The 23,071-nt window shown below is 36.7% G+C and overlaps 1 protein-coding gene across 1 annotated transcript in view; it reads right to left on the reverse strand.

Moving 5' to 3' along the window:
* Positions 1–23,071, reverse strand: part of hsd17b4 (hydroxysteroid (17-beta) dehydrogenase 4) — a 39,882-nt gene that overhangs the window by 12,212 nt on the left and 4,599 nt on the right. Inside the window, exons 3-12 of the mRNA XM_087812420.1 lie at positions 21,951–22,058; positions 21,014–21,073; positions 20,318–20,339; positions 19,998–20,044; positions 18,690–18,774; positions 14,753–14,940; positions 12,945–13,036; positions 11,804–11,828; positions 11,535–11,663; positions 6,677–6,774 (exon numbers count right to left, since the gene is read on the reverse strand). Coding sequence (XP_087668546.1) covers positions 6,677–6,774; positions 11,535–11,663; positions 11,804–11,828; positions 12,945–13,036; positions 14,753–14,940; positions 18,690–18,774; positions 19,998–20,044; positions 20,318–20,339; positions 21,014–21,073; positions 21,951–22,058 — 854 coding nt within the window. The remainder of the gene's footprint in view (positions 1–6,676; positions 6,775–11,534; positions 11,664–11,803; positions 11,829–12,944; positions 13,037–14,752; positions 14,941–18,689; positions 18,775–19,997; positions 20,045–20,317; positions 20,340–21,013; positions 21,074–21,950; positions 22,059–23,071) is intronic.

Here is a 23,071-nt window from a genome sequence, read left to right on the forward strand (position 1 = left end):
GTGGACTCTGAAGATAATGACACTGTTTCATGAAGCTTCATCAACACATCACTACCATCTAGTGGACTCTGAAGATAATGACACTGTTTCATGAAGCTTTATCAACACATCACTACCATCTAGTGGACTCTGAAGATAAAGACACTGTTTCATGAAGCTTCATCAACACATCACTACCATCTAATGGACTCTGAAGATAAAGACACCGTTTCATGAAGCTTCATCAACACATCACTACCATCTAGTGGACTCTGAAGATAATGACACCGTTTCATGAAGCTTCATCAACACATCACTACCATCTAGTGGACTCTGAAGATAAAGACACTGTTTCATGAAGCTTCATCAACACATCACTACCATCTAATGGACTCTGAAGATAAAGACACCGTTTCATGAAGCTTCATCAACACATCACTACCATCTAGTGGACTCTGAAGATAATGACACTGTTTCATGAAGCTTCATCAACACATCACTACCATCTAGTGGACTCTGAAGATAATGACACTGTTTCATGAAGCTTCATCAACACATCACTACCATCTAGTGGACTCTGAAGCTAATGACACTGTTTCATGAAGCTTCATCAACACATCACTACCATCTAGTGGACTCTAAAGATAATGACACTGTTTCATGAAGCTTCATCAACACACCACTACCATCTAGTGGACTCTGAAGATAATGACACTGTTTCATGACACATCACTAGCTACGACCAACAACCCCTTTCACGCACAGAATCATGATAAGCGCAATTTATGCAATACCCGCGACTCTCCACTAGAGGGCACGCCTGAGACGAACTCATGTTTATTTGCGTCAGATTTACTCTCTGATCAGACGTTGCTGGGAAGAGAGCAGTGTTGGGAACATGGTAACTTAGTTAGTTACTAGTTACTTCTTTCAAAAGTTACTTGGACACTTTACTTCTTACTTTCAAAGTAACTATTTACTACGTTTACTTCTTCATAAAAAATAAATAAATACAAATATAAATAAAAGAATAACAAGTTCCTGCTGCACTGATATGATTCTAACTGTAAAACCTTAAAAAGACTCCAAACACGGAGAGAATGAGTGACAGACAGTGTTTTTATAAAGTCTTGTAAAGTCTGAGCTTTTGTTTCCGGCTTTATTATCGGTTCAACCTCGAGGTCATGGAGCTGCAGCTCCGACCACAGACTTATGGTTGAGACGTGAGTGAAATCTTTCCTCAGCTGTGGACGTGGAAGGATCAGGCTCGGCATCATTTTCACTTCTTTTATTTTCTTAAACTACACAGTTCAACACAGGTTTCATCAGGAGGTTCAACTGTTGGTGCAGCGTGTTGTTCCTCAGACTGTCTCGAGCCGTTACTGTAACGAGGACAGAACGTTAGTTCCTTGATCACGTGACATAGCACTGACACGCCCCTTTTCTCTAGCAACCAATGAAATCCATCACAACACCAGAGTCAAGTACTGGACAATACTACACATATATACTTGTTACTACACTATCACAACACCAGAGTCAAGTACTGGACAATACTACACATACATACTTGTTACTACACTATCACAACACCAGAGTCAAGTACTGGACAATACTACACATATATACTTGTTACTACACTATCACAACACCAGAGTACATAACTGGGCAATACTACACATATATACTTGTTACTACACTATCACAACTCCAGAGTCAAGTACTGGACAATACTACACATATATACTTGTTACTACACTATGACAACACCAGAGTACATAACTGGGCAATACTACACATATATACTTGTTACTGCACTATCACAACTCCAGAGTCAAGTACTGGACAATACTACATACATATTTTGTTACTACACTATCACAACACCATAGTCAAGTACTGGACAATACTACTCATACTTGTTACTACACTATCACAACACCATAGTCAAGTACTGGACAATACTACTCATACTTGTTACTACACTATCACAACACCATAGTCAAGTACTGGACCATACTACACATATATTGTTACTACACTATCACAACACGATAGTCAAGTACTGGACAATACTACACATATATACTTGTTACTACACTATCACAACACCATAGTCAAGTACTGGACAATACTACACATATATTGTTACTACACTATCACAACACCAGAGTCAAGTACTCATTAATACTACACATATATCCTCGTTACTACAGGATCACGATATATCGTAGTGTTGTTCCTGTATAATGATACATATGGTATAACTAGATACATCAAGTACCATCAGACTTTTGACTCGTCCAGACACATGTTTGAGTCAAGTTTACTCCAAAAATAAACCTGTAAACTAGTGAAAATGAGTGAAACACAAACTCTATATTAATATTTTTACTGTTTTTCCTCTGAGAGTCAGTGACTATGACGCCAGTGAAGAAGGCAGGATTCTAAAAGACATATGTGTCTCACAGATGCTTCGGATTGTCGTGTCTCGTCGAGTAGAAATGACAACATCCACAAAGTTGGAAGCGTAACTGTATCATAACTGGACTGAAAAGTGACATTTGTCTGAAGTAAAACATTTAAGTGGAGGCAGAGGATCTTTCGTGAGACGACACACAAACACGTGGCAGTGGAAGGAACAGGATGTTGTATATCTTGCTCCTGAACCTCCTGACACGAGGACGGGATCAGGAACCAGAGCCACATGTAGGTAAAGTGGATTGAATATGAATTAAACATGTTGCACATCAGCAACACTTTACATTTCTCAACTTCAATTATCCATCGCGCTGGTTCTTCTCGTCTTTCTTTCACTCCGGGGAGCGACTCGAGTGTTTCTTCACGAGATGCTCGTTTATCTTAAAGATCTCGTTCACTCGCTGGCTTTCAAACGACACACTTTACCATCTTTGATTCTCGTGTTACCGAGTCTTAGTGACACGAGCTTCATAGAAACAACTGAAGGATCTCGACTTATAAACGGTTAAAGAGTCTCTATGGAAGTAACTCGGTGAGTAAGAAAGTAGAAAAGTAAAGGTTATTTGTGAAGAACTTTAACTTATATAAAAAATACACAGTAAAAATATATACTTTAAAAGATCAAGACACATAAGACAAACACAGGAGTCTCAGAAAATCAGGGAAAAGCACAAATAAAAGTGTTTTAAGATGTTTTTGAAGGAGTCAGTAGATCCAACAAGCAGTGACATCAGAATAATGAATGGCTTAGTTTGACATTTTAAATACTGTATTTTTTTTTTATTTAACCATTTTATTTTAGCATTTAAATGTATTGTTTTAATAATAGAATTAAAAAAAATAATTTGGAAAATTGAAGTGCATTTTTATCAAATGATATTCTAATTTCAAAAAGATATATTTTATCAATCTTATATTTCTAATCTGTATCCTTTTAAATTAATTGTAAAAATGTTGCTATAACGGTGACACTTGACAATAACTAATTAACTAATGATGGAACTTTCAGCCAATCAACAATAACTCGATTATTAACATTAAGGTTTGAGAATAAATAAATAAAGAAAACATTTTTAAATAATTTGCATTTAATTATTAACCAAAACAATTCATCAAAGACTAAAATAAATATTGAATTTAGAATTATTATTCATTTAATTATTACGATATCAAACGTAATATATATATTAAAATTAATTCTAAAACCTTCAACCTTTTAATTAAGAAAATATTTAATTGAATTATAAATTAAAATTAAACATTTAATTATATTTGAATTAAAGTGTTATGTGTGCGTGTACAAGGAGGTGGATTTATTATTGATTTGGTGATATCACGACGCGCCGGCGGCTCCTCTCTGATGTCGCTCAGTTTCGCAGGAAACCGATGCAAGTCCTGCGAGTCTGAGCTTTATAAGAGATATTTTTCTACCATCATGTCGACACCGAAGCGTTGAAATAAACGAAAGGGAAATATTGCATTGTTTTCTTATTTAATACCACTACAGTACTCGCTCCTGCACGTGGCTACATTTTTAGCTGAAAGAAAAATATATGGCATTATTGAATTTAGAATTATTATTCATTTAATTATTACAATATCAAACGTAATATATATATTAAAATGAATTCTAAAACCTTCAACCTTTTAATTTAGAAAATATTTAATTTAATTAATTCAAATATAATTAAATGTTTAAATTATATTTTAATACAAATCAAAACTTAAACATTTAAAATGTTGGTTCAACCACTCAATTCTCTGATGTCACTGATATATATATTTCCAAACGTCTCACAGGATCTAAACTCAACGTCAGGACAAACTTAATGAGCCTCAGATAGATATATATCTAAATATATAAACGTCTGATGGACGAGAAAACACGAGCGTCTCGCACTGGACTCTCCCAGCCATCGGACCGTCAGCGAGAGGTTCAGCTCAATTGCACTCTGGCAGCGCCGGCAACGATTCTGGCCGCGATCCACGGAACGATCTACGCCGACACTCCTGGAGCTGCTGAGGCCAGATGGCCGAAGGCACGTTTTTTTCCCTCAAACACATCCCTGGACATAATGTTAGTTTTATCGGAATTTGTAGATGTTTTTGTTTTCATTTTGAAAGTTTTTTTCCGTCGGTGCCAAAAACCAGAAACCGCTCTCGGGTCTTTTCTTCCGTCGACATTTAGAATCTTGGGACGAAGTCGGATGTTTCTGTGGAAATGTTATGATAATGAATCTGACATTGAAGCTTCGAGCTGAATCTCCTTCCGTGTTGTGAAGCAGGATATGGTGGAAAATGAAGTTTCTTTCTCCGGCGAGTGCGAGTCCAGGACACGACGTGATGATGATCGTCTTCAGGCCATCGAGTCACATGTGCGGCGAAGACACAACTTTTCTCAAAACACTGGACGAGGAAATTCTGAGATTGTTGACGCAGATCAACAGATCAAAAATAAAACAAAATGCATTATTTATTTCTATAAATATGAATTACTATTATTTATCCAGCAGGAGAGGAAGACACTAATAGATATATAATGAGCAGTAATTATCGTTACATTTAAATGTAAAAACGTCCAGTAATGATCATGAGGATTTCCATCAGGTCATTACTCCACACAGAGGTCGAAGGTCGATGTTTTCAGTGTTAGATAAGAGTTCACCTCCTTCACGGAGTAACTACTTCATCACCGCGTGGCACGCTGCTGCAACTGTCGGAAAACAAGATGGCTGCCGACCGTTCTGCCACTTCCCTGCACAACAATCTTATCTTAAGATTCAAGATCGTCTCAGATGTTTTCACTGATCCATAAAAGCAACAATACGTAACATTTATAATGTTGGTTTTTTACACCAATATTTTCTGGACGACTCGGCTCGTGTGACTGACATAACTGCTCCGCGGAGACGGCGTTTGCATTCCTTTCCATTATAGCTGAAGCCAATTTTTGTTTTGTTTTACGAAACATGCAATGACACCGTCCTAACACCATCAAATCTTATGAAATTATTATTTCTAATCTTAAAAGTACCATTTTATTTTTTGGGTGACAATTTCAAACTAAATTCGTTTCAAACCATCATTAGATACGGCGACTAATATAATAAATAAAGAGTATACATGTGATATTGAAAGCAGAACGTCGGGCTGATACGATGCTCTTATTTTGAAAGCCGGAAGTTTATTTCCTTCTACTGAATGGCGTTTGGAGAATTTATTGTAAAGTTTAGTGATAACTTTACAAATTAAAGTGCGGCTTCACGACAAGAGAAACCAAAACAACAATATCTTGTTGTTACGACGACTCGACCTCACGCGTGATTGGCTGGATTTAGGCTCAAAGAACCAACGTTTATCACAGTTTAAAGAATACATAGAGTGTTAAATGAGTAAATATAAGCGTGTTCTGCGAACGGTTTTATTCAAAAATTGAAATATGTTTTGTTAAATATCTATGATTCCTGTTTTTCAGATAGAATATAAAAGTGAGTTAGTGTACGTCTGTGTTCTGTTCAGTCTTTCATCAGGAAAATTAAACAAGGAGTGAAACGAAGCCACGGGTCGAGTTATTACCGTTTAAGTCTGAACCCAGTTAGGGATCAGAACTTGTTACGACAGAACAATTACTGTTGAATTATAATCTATTATATAAATGATAATATCTTCCTTATAGAACAAGCGATCAACCTTTTTTTACTGTTTGTTTCTCATTGAAGCCGCCACTCAACAGAGGAAACATATGTGTAACGTGAGGCGTTCGTTACTGAGTCGTACAGACAGAAATAATCTTTTACATCATTTCTGTTCTATTGATTTCACTGTTTTGAAGGAAGAAGGTGTTTTCTCTGAACTAACATTAGTCTGTGACTCTTGACACGTCGAGTTAACTCAAAAAACAATCTGTTAACATGTGAAAATGAGAAAAAACACAAACTCTTTTTACCATCTCGTTGCCCCGGAAACCAGTCGTCGGCTCTTTCCATGTATTTTTACCGTTTCATCTGAAGGTCGGTGTGAACGTAAGACCGCGAGTCGTTTCTCCGCGAGAAGATGCGTCGACATCTGAGATAATTATTGCACGGAACATCTCATGTTTTATTCAAACGCTCTTTTGTACGCGCTTTAACTGATGCTAGCGCCGCATCAATATTAAGACGGAGTGTGTAAGCGGCCGATAAACAAGGTGTGTTGCTGTGTGTGCGTCTGCACTCACCGGGTCGACGCCGGCGGACGAGGAGGACGTCGTGGGGGCAGCGGCCGGTTCTGCAGACTCCACTCGAGACATGACGTTGACGGTGGACTGAAGAGAGTCTGCAACACACGCCGAGAAGCTTCGAGTTTAAACTTCGACCTTTCATACTCAAGACGAATTTGATTCATTTACACACTTTCCGAGTTTTCTGCCAACAGGAGTTGCTGGTTCAAATCCTGCTGCCTGAACCTAAACTAGATCATCCTCCGTAAACACACCGATCGAACTTTGGATCTGCTTTTACCACGTAGATGGACCCATGACACGTCAATACAATGTCATATTTTATATATATATTAAGGCTGCACGATATATCGGAAAAATATGAACCTCGCAATATTGACACGTGTGATATGCATATGGAAAACATGTGATAATTTATCATTTTTTATTGTATAAATCAATCATTTCTTAAATGTACACTTCGATCAATCAGTGTCACGTTCTGTAAAGTTGTCAATTTGTACTTCTATGTCTCGTTGTTGTTTACGTCTCCGTCCGTCTGTGAACTGTGCGGTGCAGCTTGTTAGGCTCGGTTGCTATGACGACGCGTCTTGGCTCAGTATATCCACAGAAGTAATACTAACTTATGATCTAGTCAAACACTAGTGATCCAGTGAAGTAATACTAACTTATGATCTAGTCAAACACTAGTGATCCAGTGAAGTAATACTAACTTATGATCTAGTCAAACACTAGTGATCCAGTGAAGTAATACTAACTTCTGATCTAGTCAAACACTAGTGATCCAATGAAGTAATACTAACTTATGATCTAGTCAAACACTAGTGATCCAGTGAAATAATACTAACTTATGATCTAGTCAAACACTAGTGATCCAGTCACTCGTCTCTTTCAACCTCCTTTGTTAAAGCAACATATTGTAAGAACTTTTCATCTCGTCTCAGTTGTTTTCTTAGAAGATCATGAACTTCCAAACAAACCTGTCCGTCTTCACCGTATGCTAATGAGCTAAGTTGTTAGCGTCATTTATAAAGTGTTATGTGTGCGTCTTCACCGTATGCTAACGAGCTAAGTTGTTAGCGTCATTTATAAAGTGTTATGTGTGCGTGTACAAGGAGGTGGATTTATTATTGATTTGGTGATATCACGAAGCGCCGGCGGCTCCTCTCTGATGTCGCTCAGTCTCGCAGGAAACCGATGCAAGTCCCGCGAGTCTGAACGTTATAAGAGATATTTTTCTACCATCATGTCGACACCGAAGCGTTGAAATAAACGAAAGGGAAATATTGCATTGTTTTCTTATTTAATACCACTACAGTACTCGCTCCTGCACGTGGCTACATTTTTAGGTGAAAGAAAAATATATGGCATTAATATTGAATATCGCACTTATTTCCTATATATATATATATATATATATATATATATATATATATATATATATGCTCAACATCCACATATCTGTGATTCAATCCACAGCATGAACAAAATATAAAACACTCTTGACGTTGATAAATAAATGAAAAAAATAATCAACGTTTTTATGTTGCCATGGTTACATGGAACAAACATAATCACCATCTAAGAGTAAATGATCATGTTTAAATTTGGCAACATCTCAACTTTAGACCAGTTTTTATTCTAAAAACATATTTCATTTGAGTTCCGCTGATACTGAACATCAAAACTGTAAGATTACATTTTAAAAGTTACAACAAGACACAAGTTTTTAATCGATATTTCCACCCATTACCGGGATTCTCACTATAATGGGAAGAAAGTAAAGATTCTACTGTTCCGTCCAGATCCAGATCCAGTCCCTGGACTAACATCCAATTGATTTTTTTCCCACTTAATGCGAATTAAACATCATGTTGTTGACGCATCTTTTGTCAGATCTTTAAAACATTTATGGTGAAATTATGTTTATACAAACACAAATGCTTTTTTTTAATCTTTCATTAATAATTGTGGCTTTAAAGCAGCTCTATATGATTTTTAGTTGAGCGACACAAGTGGACTAAAGTTCTAGTGTTTAGCCCGACGGGAGACTACATTTCCCATGAGCACTTGCTAAAGGTAGTGAAGGTTTCCATGTCCCAGTTTGTATCAGTTGATGAATGTTGTGTTTCTAGACTGTTATTGATGGATGAAGGATGAAACTGATGAGGTCATGAATCATTGTAATGAAATATGATATGACGGCTTTGAAAATAACATAACTTTAACTTTGTTTTTGTTTGTAAATAACATAACTTTAACTTTGTTTTTGTTTGTAAATAACATAACTTTAACGTTGTTTTTGTTTGTAAATAACATAACTTTAACTTTGTTTTTGTTTGTAAATAACATAACTTTAACTTTGTTTTTGTTTGTAAATAACATAACTTTAACTTTGTTTTTGTTTGTAAATAACATAACTTTAACATTGTTTTTGTTTGTAAATAACATAACTTTAACTTTGTTTTTGTTTGTAAATAACGTAACTTTAACTTTGTTTTTGTTTGTAAATAACATAACTTTAACTTTGTTTTTGTTTGTAAATAACATAACTTTAACTTTGTTTTTGTTTGTAAATAACATAACTTTAACTTTGTTTTTGTTTGAAAATAACATAACTTTAACTGTGTTTTTGTTTGTAAATAACATAACTTTAACTTTGTTTTTGTTTGTAAATAACATAACTTTAACTTTGTTTGTAAATAAAATAACTTTGACTTTGTTTTCATACCATAATCCCCCCCCACCACAACCAGTAGATATGTATCATGTTCAAACCATCAACCACTTTTACAGTGAAAATAAAAATCACACAAAATACCTCAAGTCACGATATACGAGTCATTCAACTAGTTTTAAGTTGATGTGTCATCACTAGTTATTTAAGTACAAAAATATTAAGGTACATAAAACTACCCAGAGCTGCTTCAATAACATCATAAACTCAATGTCCAGGCAGCACGAGACGAACAAATCACCTGAAAACGCGTCACCAATAACTGTCAGAAGAACAGTAAGTCACACTAAATGCCAGACGAACACGCAGAACTGCTGAATCACACTCGGGCCGAACTTCCGTCTCCGTCGATCGCTCCGAGGCCAACATTAGCATTTCAGTTGGATTAGTGGTTATTAAACAAACACATTTCAACGTCGCTACTTTATCAGCTTTTCCTGGAGCGACCGACCATCGCTTCCACCGGCCGGCGGTCCAAAGACGCCCCGTAATGAGACGAGCGTCGGCTTCTTATCGTCGCTCGCCGGCGAACGAATCCGACGTCAACAAGTCGCTGCGATAATCTACGGATGAAGAGGCTACAAAGACTTGCTAATGAGCCACGGAAGACCCCGCTGGGACCGCCGCCCCCGCCTGTTAAGTAATGGACGGCGCAGCCTTTGCTGGAGCGAGTGGAGAGGCGTGGAGGAGGTGGAGTGAAATAATAATCAACATCAGCCGCCCTCTCTGTGGCTCAACAACTCACAGTGTTGCACTCTTTTCTCAGTTGCTTCTCAAACCGTCATCATTTGTTAACGTTTATCGCACGTTAAGGTCGGTATTAACAACAAATCTGTTGCTGTAAACATGACTCTGTGATATCAACATTACCACTTATTTTATCCATATTATTTTAGCATTTGAAATATATTGAGCTCAATGATAACAACTCACACAGTAGTCGCGAGCGAGAACCGGAGCTTCTCTCTTCGTGGTGGAATCTTCAAGTGATTTGGGATCCAGATGGTTATTTGTTATATACCTCTAAAATGTATGTTTCTGTGACAAAAATCTAACTTTAAGTTAATAAAATCTAATATTAAGGAAATGTATTTTTTGGTAGAAAGTAAAGAAAAAGTTAAATTATTAAAGTTAGTTATGAGGTTAGGAAAAATAACTAATTGCATTTAATGAAGGTAATAATAATAATCTTAAAATAATAATACTTTTATTGACCAAAATTACTCTTCAATCAAATTTATTGTTTTATTATTTTGGAAATAAATTTAAAAAACAAAAAGTCAAAAAGGTTGTTCGAAAGAAAGAGGTAATTATTATTCAACATTAATATTTCTATTGTAATAAATGTGATGAAAATCCAAGGTACAGTAAGTATTTGATTAATTATAGTATTATTATGTAACAGAGCTGGAATTCTAACTTTTATTTTTAATTATTTATGTGTTTATTTTATATTTTAACTATTGGAAAACAGTTTCACAGTCACTTTAATTTTACTTATATTACAATTTTCATGACTCAATTGAATGAAAAGTCCTCAGTTTATAGAAAGTATAGACCAAATTAAAATGGTATTTTAACTGCAACAAAAAATAAACAATACATTTTTATGGTTCCTTCAGTTTTTTTCACATAATTACTATTACAGTTAATAATTTTATTAGACGAGACAATCTGTGCAGAAACTAAACACATTTTTCATCGTCTATTATTCCTTCAAGTTTAACTATTCCAACACAGTTGTATTTATATTTTCAATCATGCGGTCAGTTTTGTGTGCTCGCGGTTATTACATTCAACTATTTACTTTTCATTTGGTTAGTCTTTCGTGTCAATATTTGCTTCTCTGGTTTAGTTCAAATTTGAAAATATCTGTGAGACATGAACGAGTTCCACTTGTGTAAGTTTATCTAATATCACGGTTTGTTTCCTCGTCTCTCACGTTTTTGTTCTACATAAATGTTTCAGTCGCTTTTTACGTCGTAATGACTTCAAACTGAATTTAATTGAAGTGGACATGTGAAGATTTCTGTTGTTTTAACATCATCAGAAGAGAGTGGGGGGGTCGGGGGTCAGGGGTCGGGGGTCAGGGGACCATCGTGTCACAACACAACTGACCTTGCACGGTTACAGGTTTGCTCGCATTAGTGAAGTCACAAACTTCATCCCACTGGTCACGGACGGCCTCGGGGGTCATGGGCTGGTCCTTTTTTCTTATTATGCTGCCCAGAGAACGCTCCCAGCGCACTGCACAACACACACACACACACACACACACACACACACACAAAAAGAGGTCACTGAAAACAGGGCACTTAAACAACATGCAAATGAATTTGTGTGACAGTTTGTGTAGAGACTTTAGTGCGAGCACACACTGAACTTACATTTACCAGCCCAGCCGGCACCGACCTGGACACACAGAAGCAAACATTTAGAAACAAGGAAAATGAAAGCAAAGAAATAATGATTTCAAAATAATAATTAAATTCTTAAAGGTCATGATATTCTGCCGTTTCATTGATTTTCGCGGCAAAAAAATAATAATTTTAATGTCTTGGTTTTTATCTACGACTTCAATATTTTTCTTTGATTACTTAATAATGTGTTGCTTTTTTAAAAAATTCAATTCAATTTTATGAATATTCATAAATAATTGAGTATAGTTGTTTTAACCACAGAAAAGAAACTCGAGCTGGAATTCTCTGTCAATGAGGGTTTAAATGGATTAATATTTGTTTACAACTTAAAGACCTGTTGCATGGGTTTAAAAAAAAGACTTGAAAAGGAAATAACTAAAATAAATAACTATGCAAAGAGAAGGATTAGAAAGAGAGATGTCAGGTTTTACAATCACTGAAAGAGGCTAAAAATGATGAAAGTCATTTACATTTAATACATGGAAAATGTAATAAATGTTGATTAAATTGTATTTAACTGGAGCAATTTCAGCTTCTTCTATGTCCTTCCTTACAATAAATGAATGAAGCTTGAATTCCGAAAATACTCCTCACTTGTATCTAAAACACGTATGATTTTCTTTTTTTTTTAATGCGGTGTTGACCTTTGACCTCCCCCTTAACCCTTGACTGAGAGGTCACATCCACAAGATTTCTTATTTAACATGTCGTTGAGCGTTTTTTTGATTAATTCATCAATTTAAAAATGGAGACATTACATTTGACTCCATTTAATCGATTGTTCTTTCTTGAAACTGACCCAACAATCCAACCAGTGAAAATATTCATTAAAAAGAAGAATTCATGACATTTTCCGAGGGAAAAATGTTTTTTTTAAGTTAAATGACAACCGCTTTTCTCACCAGGTTTCACGAGCTAATCATCCTGAACCTGTGAATTTTAAAAAATAAATTGGATTTTTCTTTTTTTACGGTCTTCAATTCATCAGGATCAAGGGGCGCAGTTTAAGCCTGAACTGTCTCCGGGAAAATGAAAGAAGCTATTATTCCCGACAGCAGCAGGGGAGCAGCTCAGACGTATACTTTGAGAAAGTATAGAGTATATATACCTCAAACAGCCCTCCGCTCTCAGCACACTGTTCATGACACAGCCAGAGGACCAGGGGAGAGATGTACTCTGCCTTCAGAGCTGCCACCAGATCTGAACACACACACACACACACACACACACACACACACACACACACACACACACACACACACACACACACACACACACACACACACACACACACACACACACACACACACACACACACACGGATAAAGACCATCTTTAGCGTTTATTCGAGTGTGTTCTCGCCGCGACAAGATGTTCTGGTTTCGCTTTTAACAGTAAATACATTGTCTTGTGATATCATAACCAGAAGAAGAAAAAAAAAGTTTTAAAAGACAAACTTTCATCTTGTTTTCCTTTTTTTTTTTTCCATTTGGAAACGTCGCAGAGAAAGTCAATCAAAGGCGACATATGCGTCGGTTGGCTCGCGGCGGCGCGACAGATGCTAGCGTGTACCGGCGCGGCAGGCCGACGAAAACCACCTTTTATTTATCACCCTGTTGGCACGAGAGCCCGAAATATGTTCTGGCTGATCCCCGACTTAACGGTCCGCTTGGTGAGGAGCGAACACTGTGAACCTGAAACCTATCGACAGCTTGAGTGCAAAAATAAATGAAAAAAAATAAAGAGGATTAACTGATGGATTTGTCAAATTAAAAACGTTGATTGACATTCAAAAATCCAAGCGGTCCATGAAATGTGACTGGTTTGATCATGTGATCAAATCCTAGTTTTTAATCTGGATCAAACCTACAGTTATTTTGTTCAAGATCTTTCAGCAGGATCTGGATAACTTTGATCCAAAATAGAAATAAACACAGATCATACTGATTCTAACACATGGAAGGAATTTCAAGGTGATGAAATAACATTAAAATAATTGAATATTAAACAAACTTTAGGTTTGATCCAGATTAAAACTAGGATTTGATCATGTGATCAAGGGATTTCAAGGGGATGAAATAACAAACATTAAAATAGTTGAATATTATACAAACTTAACCATTTCTGTCTGTTAACATTGTATGATTAAATAAATAATAATAAATATATATTTTTTAAATCATTAGAAAGGAATTGTCAATTACTATTGTAATACAATTGTGATTTGTTTTTGTGGATTTTTTTTACTTCTCTTCCTCCTCACCCTTTCTACTCTGAAGAGGTAAAAGTATATCGTCTGATACAGATTCAAAATGAATGTTTAGCTCTAGCTTTGTCTCAAGGTAAAGGTTCTTGTTTGTTTGTTTTATTTAATTTTTGGTATTCTTTTTTCTTTTTGATTTGTCTTTGTATTGCTGCGTTTCTTATATCTATACCTGATGGGTGACTTGAATAGGAGTACCTTGTTGTATGTATACTACATATTATGAATATGTCATCTATGATTGATGTTTATTGACGATAAACAAGTAAAAAAAAAAAAAATGAATTGTCAAAAAATATATTTTATGTACACGGTACTTAATATTTAATTATATTATATCAAGCTGTGCTCTTTGTTCACACGGTTACAAAAACATTTTTTAAACATTTTAAAACATAATCAACAGCTGCCATTTGTTGGCTGGGCGGCAAAGCATTAGTTTGAACCTTATATGTAAGGTTAAGTTTGCAAGTTAAAATAAATGTTAATTCAAACAAGTGAAAAATGTAATGGATTTCAATTAATGGGGGGAGACTGTGACTTAAAATTGGAGACTATATATTGAAATTGTTCAACTGTACAGCAGAAAGTCAAGAGCATCTGGTCGCGTCTACATCCTCGATCCTTCACTCGTGGAGAACACGGTTTCGTACCTGGAGGCAAGACCTGCTCGGTGAGCCGCGACCCGGCGACCGGCGCGATGGTGTTGCAGTGGATGTTGTTCTTCTTGCCCTCCACGGCCAGGGTGTTGGACAGACCCACGAGGCCCAGTTTGGCGGAGCTGTAGTTGGCCTGTCCGAAGTTGCCGTAGATGCCGGCGGCCGACGACGTCATGATGATTCTGAACAGATCCACGGGAGAGTGTTGACGCGCAGTGACAAGCAGCAAAACACCTCAAAAAACATTTAAAATAAACACAAAAAAACTCACATGGGAGTAAACTTCAAGTGACACGCAACACGAGTTTAAAACAAACACTTGGAGTCTTTTTTTCTGTCCATCGAGGGCAAATTCTTGTGATTCCTGAATTTAACTGACATGATGTTATCTCCAAAAATCTGCTTTATTTAACGTCCATCACTCACTACAATTTGACCCATTACTCCATGATGGCTCCTCAAAGCTTCTTTAAATAACAATAAAAAAACATAAATAAAGATTTTACAAAATCTAATTAGGACGCAACATATGAGATGAAATGATCATTTTATGTTTCTATTAAATGTAATTAAAATTAAAATCATAAAACGACTATGCTCAAACTTAAAAGTAACATAAAAAAGAAAAACTAGTTTTGGTTCTTTTGAGAAAAGAAGTCGACAACAAAAAAAAGAGAAATTTAAATGAATTATAATATTTAAAATGGACATTTCAAAATAAGATTGTGAGTCATTTGTTGAAACTTTCATAAATAATACAATGTTTTGCACTAAAGTCAATGTATTCTTGATTTTTTATAATTGTTCTTTTCATGTTTTTTTTTTGTTTTTCCTCATACGAGACGCATAAATAGAGGCAAAGATAAACTACGGCCCCTGGACCACCATTTATCCAGCTCTGCTCCATCAATAACATCTTCACTCTTCCTTCTGCAGACATTTATTCTCCTCATTCTCACTACATTTCAACAGATCATCAGCAAACAGAGTTTCCTTCCAATATTCATTTGAAGTCAATCCACTGGACCAGCAGGAATAAAGCTTTTTTTTGTTTCTTAATACTCAATTTAACATCTTTTAATCCTTTAATAATGAAATTAGCGACTGCCGAGCCTTTTTCGCTTCATGAAATAAACTCATCTATAAAAACGTGTAAATGTCATTTAGCTTTTAAAAGTGTCACATTTGCATTTTCGTCATTTATTCCATTTCGTCTCACTGGAAATGTCATGAGTTTCTTCTCATCAACTGCACTTTTTATTGCTTGAAATGCATGAGGACTGTTGAATTATTAAGAATGTGATTGATTTGACTTTCACGTGATTCACTTTTTTGTGAAAAAAAAAGGGCTTGATTTGGAATTTCTTCGCTTTTTTCACTTGATTTAAATAAAACTGTTCTTTTGACTCTTGTTTTATTCATAGCAGAATCTAATCTTTGTTATATCTTTAGGCGGGTGCTTTTCCTTTTCCCTTCACAAACATCACACTTTGTCTTCAGCCACTTGTTTTCACAACATTCTGCGCCATCGGTTCGATTTAGACGAACCACAGTCCAACAGAAGAAGAGAAACATAACGTGTCGCTGGTCATCAATGATCGCTGATCCGCTCACCATCGCATCCCAAACAAAGTGCAACTTCCGGGTCATTAAGGAGACGATTGTGTTGCAGCATCACTGGAGGGATTTTGTTTAGTAAGTAATATTTATAGAGCGCTTTTCTAGACCAGGGTCACAAACGCTTAAAGAATCAAAACAATACTATACGATAATATACTATGATAAAAATATACTTAAAAGGTCAAGATAACACCGAGACAAACACAGGACTCTCAGAGAATCAAGGAAAAGCTCAAATAAAAGTCTCTTTGGTCCAGAAGCGTGTTCAGGAACCATCAGTAGATTCTGATCCACAGACCTCAGAGCCCAAGCTGGGGTGTAAGTCTGGATCAGATCACTGATGGAAGGTCTGACCATGAATAGATCTGAAAGTAAGAACCAGAATTTTAAAATGATCCTGAAAGAAACTGGCAGCCAGTGAAGAGTTTGAAGGAGAAATGTGAGTTCTTCTACTAGAGCGGCTCAGAATTCTGGCTGCAGAGTTTTGTATCAAATGCACTGATAATGATCTTTTTCCAGGAGCCAATTTATCACATTTTCATGGTCCCTGTGTAAACTCAGGCGTCAGACACAAAAGAGCTTTTACGGTACATTTGATTTAGTCTCCAAAGACTTGAATATCTCGGACAGAACGAAGGCGTAGTTTATATAAAAGCTGCCTGGATCATGACATTAACACAAGCCTTTGAGTCTATAGTCTCCATTTCTAAGTGAAATTAGAGAAATATAGAAAAGACTAGAATAGTCATGGGTTGAAAACTCCGCTCATAAACGACTCCCTAATGATTTCACCTCATGATCAAGGACTTCACACCTTTCACTGCAGCACCTTAAAGGCGGCGTGACGTGGCGCCTATGGATCAGTACCTGCACCTCGTCTCTCATTCCGTTTAATCAGCGGCATCTTAACCACATTAAGAACGATTCACACCCACCTATGTTCGCCTACACCGGCTCAGAATCCAATTAAGAACAACCCCTTGAAGTTTCACTCCTCAATTACAGACCATCTGAAGGTTCTTCACATCCAACGCGCCCAGAATTAGTCCAGATCCACTTCAAACGCCTCAATTATGCACCTTTTTATGAGGCATTAGTACAGAATACACTGAGATTTAAACACGCTGGCGACAAAACATGAAGAATTAAAAGGTAAAATGGCGCTAATGGACAGTAAAATAGTGAAAGGATTTATTTTTTATTAAATAAAGAATATAAAAGAATTAAACATGGACTATATTGCACTACGTTTGTATTTTGTTTATAATCTTATTATCGTTTCATTTACATTACAACAGCCAAAGACAAATCCTGTGTATATTGTTATATATACTTCGAAATTAAGCCGTTTGCGATAATGATTCTGCTTTAATTCAATCGTTAGTTTATTAAAAAAGGTCGAAGTCACATGATCGTCTGCGAATTGCATGATTGGCTGAAAATAATCATTATTCAAGTGGATAATTATTGGAATTAAATGATCAAATAATCCCTCTTTTTTTTTCAATATACAAATTAATAATATTTTAATTAGTCAGAAAAATAAACCAATAACATTTTAAATGTTAAATCCACACAATTCAATATTGTGATGACACCGACACATACACAGTAGCATCTACAGGAAGAAGAGATTTTTGGATAGTTCTAAAGGTTGCTTCATGATTCACAGAGTTTCATGTGATTTTACCATCAATTTGAACCACTTTTGTCTAATCACCCGTCATTTTACTTGAGAAATCTGCTCCGTCTTAACGGATCTTTATTCTTCACCATCTGACGTCGGAGCAAAAGCCCCTCGTTCTGCCTGCAGTCGTACAAACTTGGATACTAAACGAGGGGCCGCCGAACATCTGCGCTTCGAGGCCCCCAGATACGAACGTAACCGGAGAGAAGCCGTAAAAGCCGACGAGGATTGAGAGGAACCGTGGCACGGAGTTAAGTTTAAAACAAAGTTGATTCTTGTACGGCAGCAACACTCGAGTCGGGGAGACGACCTTGATGCACCGTAAGTTTAAAAGGTTCCATTGACGGGGGAATCAAACCCACCCGGGGACTGATGTAATGTAGAAAAAGGATTTCTCAAAAGGAAACTGATAAGATTCAGGATGAGTTGCAACACTGCAAACACACAGAAACCCTGGAAGGATTTTTTTTTAAATGCAGCGACGGACTCAAGTGTAGATGTTGCTTCACTTGACTCTGGTAAATAAAAGATGTTTATCAAACATGTGGGTTTCGATGCAGATCCTTGATCGAATGTTTCATACATCATACGTCACAAGTACGAGAGAGAAGGAAGTGCTTTTACCTGCCAAAGTTCTGCTTCTTCATGTGGTTCCATGCAGCTCGACTGACCTGGAAGGAGCCTCTCAGGTGAACCCTATGAATCAGGTCTGAGGAGCAAAGGTGGACAAATGAGGCGAGCGTCGAGAGAAAACTTGAAAATTGACTTTGCAATATTCAACCGTGCCGGTCGTACCGCAGATCTGGCGTTTAAGTTAAAGGTTAAATACCTCTTCAAAGTGAGGAAACTGCATTTTGACTTCAGACTTTTCACATGAAACTTCTCACACTGCACTTGCTTTTGTCTCAGAGCACTTTCACACTCAATTGTGTTTAAATATTCATCCTGCCAACGTAGTTAGTTCTAGAAAATGAAAAGTATTTGTTTGTTGGAAGTCGAGAGGTGCGTTTCCCAATCTTGGAAATATCCTGAGTCATGTGGAGACTCACAATGGATCAATGATTGACTTTTTTCGTGGCTCTTGAAAGAATTTGTTCTTTACAAAAGAAACAAGCAGGAAATATTTGATCACATTTGGAATGAATTGTATTGATTTGCTTGAAGGAAGTGACGTGTCGACTGAACTTTGGTCTGAGCTGAACAGTCATTGAACTCAACTGAATAAACATTATAAACAAATTAACTGTTGACTGTTCTTGCACTATGATTGTGTATTTTAAGTTTATTATCTTATTTCGTTTTGTTTTTAATTTTATGCTTTATTCAGTGTGTAATGAAAAATTCCCTAAAAACAGCCGAACATTTTTTTGGTGTATATTGTCATATATTCTGATACTGATTATAGTTCAGTTGAATTCAATCTATTCTACAATGAAAGGTTGAAGTCACATGATCGTGTGTGCATCAACATGATTGGCTGAAAGTTATTAATATATAAGTGATACTTATTTATTTTATTTTATTATCAAACAAAAAAAATGAAAAACCAACATTCAAGGTTGAAATGTTAAATTCAAATATTTAATATTCTGATGACATGATACAGTGACATTCCACATACGACTGAAATGATTTAAGTTTATAAGTTAATGTTCATGTGTGTCATGAAGGATATTTTTTAGAAACAAAATAGTAAAATCTCCTGAACCACCTCGAAGACGAGACGCTGCGTCGTAAATATCTTTTAATGGTGATGCCACTGTGGCTCAGGAACACCTCGTGATCCTTCAAAAAGGGAAGTCTTGATGATCCAGCTCATCTCAACGAGCCTCGAGGTGACAACGTCTGAGTAACACGATGATAAAAAAAAAACAAGCTCTCGGCTACAACCCTGTATTTTCACGACCACTAAAGGGAAACATCCTCACTCACCCCAATCCAGGTCACTGGTGCGGGGGAAGGAGCGGTCGCGCAGGATTCTTCACAGGAATACAAGAAGCTTTCATTAGAGATCATCTCGTCGCTGCTCAAGCATCAGAATAATACCTCAAAACGACGTTTAGACTCAAAAAAATGAAATATTCTACATAAATTAAGCTCAAACAACGTAAAGAAAACATTTTAATCCCCTTTTTATCTTCTTCGCAGAATAGTGTGTAAATCTAACGTCACCTTTTCAAACAGTCTAGTGCAATATGAACGTAATTGTTAAGAAATGTAAATGAAAAATATATATCGTTTTAAATACTCACCCTGCGTTGTTTATGACCACATCTGGAAACAAAAAAGAATAAAAAAAGTGTTGAAACTGTTTTTCTTCATTCGTTTCAAAGTCAATCACAGACGGTTCTTAAATGTCAAGTCAAAGATCGAACTAAACTCATTATTACTGGACAGAATAACTTCAGCACAAACAACAGTCTCGACATTAACCTTATTTAACTGTTTTTTGGGTAGAAATCATCATGATTTTTTATATTTATTTTCCCTTCAAACACACTTAGAATAACATCAATAATAATAAGTGTTCAAATAAGATTTGATTGAGAAAACATTTCACATGATTTAAAAATATTAGAGGAAAACATAGAAACTGTGAGTTCATGAGAGTATTTGTGCTAAAACAAATATGTTGAGTACAAATGAAGGAATATTCAATTTGAGGATAAATATTTGAAGAACAGAACAAGACAAACTGTACTGTCGTTTTTTTTAAATGACCCTTTTGGTTTTATTCAAAGAAGCTTGTGACACCGACGTCTGAAATGTTATATATAAACTAAATTATTAAAATGATTAAATCGTGTGACGTATACAACACAAAAAGAAGCATGTGCTCGTGTGCAGTAGTTTGTGTAACAGCTGAGAGATCAAATTTAAATAATTTGAATTCAAATGTTTTTAATCTGATAAATAAATAGATCATTAAATTAGAAACATCTACTCACCGATCCTTCCGAACGCATCCAGAGCCGCTTGGATCACCTTCTCTCCTTCTTCTACGGAATCTGTTCGCAAAAGAAGGAAAATAAAAGATTTTACGATGAATTGAGGATATATTTTAGTCATATTCAGATTTATTTTATCGTAGAAACGTAAATATTCATTCATTCATTTTCTTCCGCTTTATCCCTTGTGGGGGTCGCGGGGAGACTGGAGTCTATCCCAGTATCATAGGGCGAGAGGCAGGGGACACCCTGGACAGGACGCCAGTCTGTCTCAGGACACACAAAGACAGACAACCATTCACACACACACTCATACCTACGGACAATTTCCCCACAAGTTCTCAATCAACCTCTGTATGTTTTTGGACTGTGGGAGGAAACCGGAGTGTCCGGAGTAAACCCACACGACACGGGGAGAACATACTAACTACACACAGAGATGGAAGCGAACCAGCAACCTTCTTGCTGTGAGATGACCACTGCGCCACAAACGTAAATATATTAACCAATAACAACTCAACATGCTGTTGAAGAAGAGGGTCGAGGATGAAAGTGTGAAAAGATAAAATGTGAAAAGATAAAATGTGAAAAGAGGAGCAGATCAAGCGGCAGAGACTCAAAGAAAGAAAACAAAAGTTGCAGGAAATGTGGAACAAGGAAGGCAAAGTACAAGAGGGAGAAAACCGGAGACGAACAACAAGCGAAGAACTGAAGAGCCAGAGCAACAAAAACAAGTGAAGCATCAATGAACACGAGAGCAGGAGGGAAAAGAGGAACACGCGACCAGATCCAGCACAGTTACACAAGTGGAGGAAGGAAAGTGGAACAAAGTGGAATTAAATCCAACAATCAAGAGCAGGAGGAACATGAATTAGTTTCTTCATGTCTTTGGTTAAAAAGGGTCTTTTCTAAAACCCACCACTCAACATCAACTCACCGTAGTTGGCCACGGCTTTGCCTCCCTTCGCTCTTATCTCCTCCACGACCTTATCAGCCGCCGCAGAATTCTTTCCGCCACCTTTGCTGTCCGTCCCAAGGTCGTTCACTGTGTTGGAGAGGATAGAAGAAGAAGATTGACATTAGAAGTGTCGCTGCTGCAATTCTCCACGAGTGATTAGCTGGCGTGAGGCGCCGACCCCTGATCCCTGGTCAGGGGTCAAGGTCAGCACTGGGTCTCAAATCAGGTACTTTTCCAAGAGCACTGCTTTACAGTACACATTAAGATAGTGCAAATGACTCGACAGTTTCTTCTTCTACTACTTTTAACGCTGACTGCAACCGGACGTTGTAACACTATCATCGTAAAACAAGTTATTAAGTTGTGTTTCATTGTGTTACTATTGTTGTTGTGTTGTTTTGGGGTAAAATGAGTGTGTGTCACAAATCGTTGTAACACTGTTGAAAAAAATAAAGTTTTACCTTACGTTACCTTACCTTAAATGTGAGCACTGGCCAAGTAAGTGCATCTTAACGTGTACTATAAACCAGTGCACTCGGAGAAGTGTGCGATTTAGGACAGCCGGAGTGTTTTCTAAAGACATTTACATCGGTATCTGCTCCGTCACATGTCTAGTGAGTGCTCACTGAGCGCTACATTCTGGCATGCACTTGTGCACTCAAGATATTAAGTGCAGAAGTCCGCGATATGGGACAAACACCCGAGACGTTGCCTGATTTCAACCGGGAAACACAAGGAAACAGACCAATGTTGTGTCTCAAATCACATACTTCTCTGAGTGCACTGGTTAGTATGCATCAGGATAGTGTACGTACTAACTAGTAACTAATTCTCCACAAATCAAACTCTGCTGCTACACACTAACAGGAAATGATGCGACAGCTTCTTCTTCTACTACTATTTAAGGATGATTTCAACCAGCTGTAGGAACACTATCGCCACCTGCTGGCAGCACGTTTGGTTTCAAGAAATATGAGAAATATTGACGAGATATTTACGCCAGTATCAGCAGCGAAGACGTGTCATCCTTCTACTGCTGCTGAATATAATCCTGGAAGTATAATATATATAAATATATATATATATATATATATATATAT

This window comes from Callionymus lyra, chromosome 1 (assembly GCF_982586985.1).
Source record: "Callionymus lyra chromosome 1, fCalLyr1.hap1.1, whole genome shotgun sequence".
In the NCBI taxonomy this organism is placed as follows: Eukaryota; Metazoa; Chordata; class Actinopteri; order Syngnathiformes; family Callionymidae; genus Callionymus; species Callionymus lyra.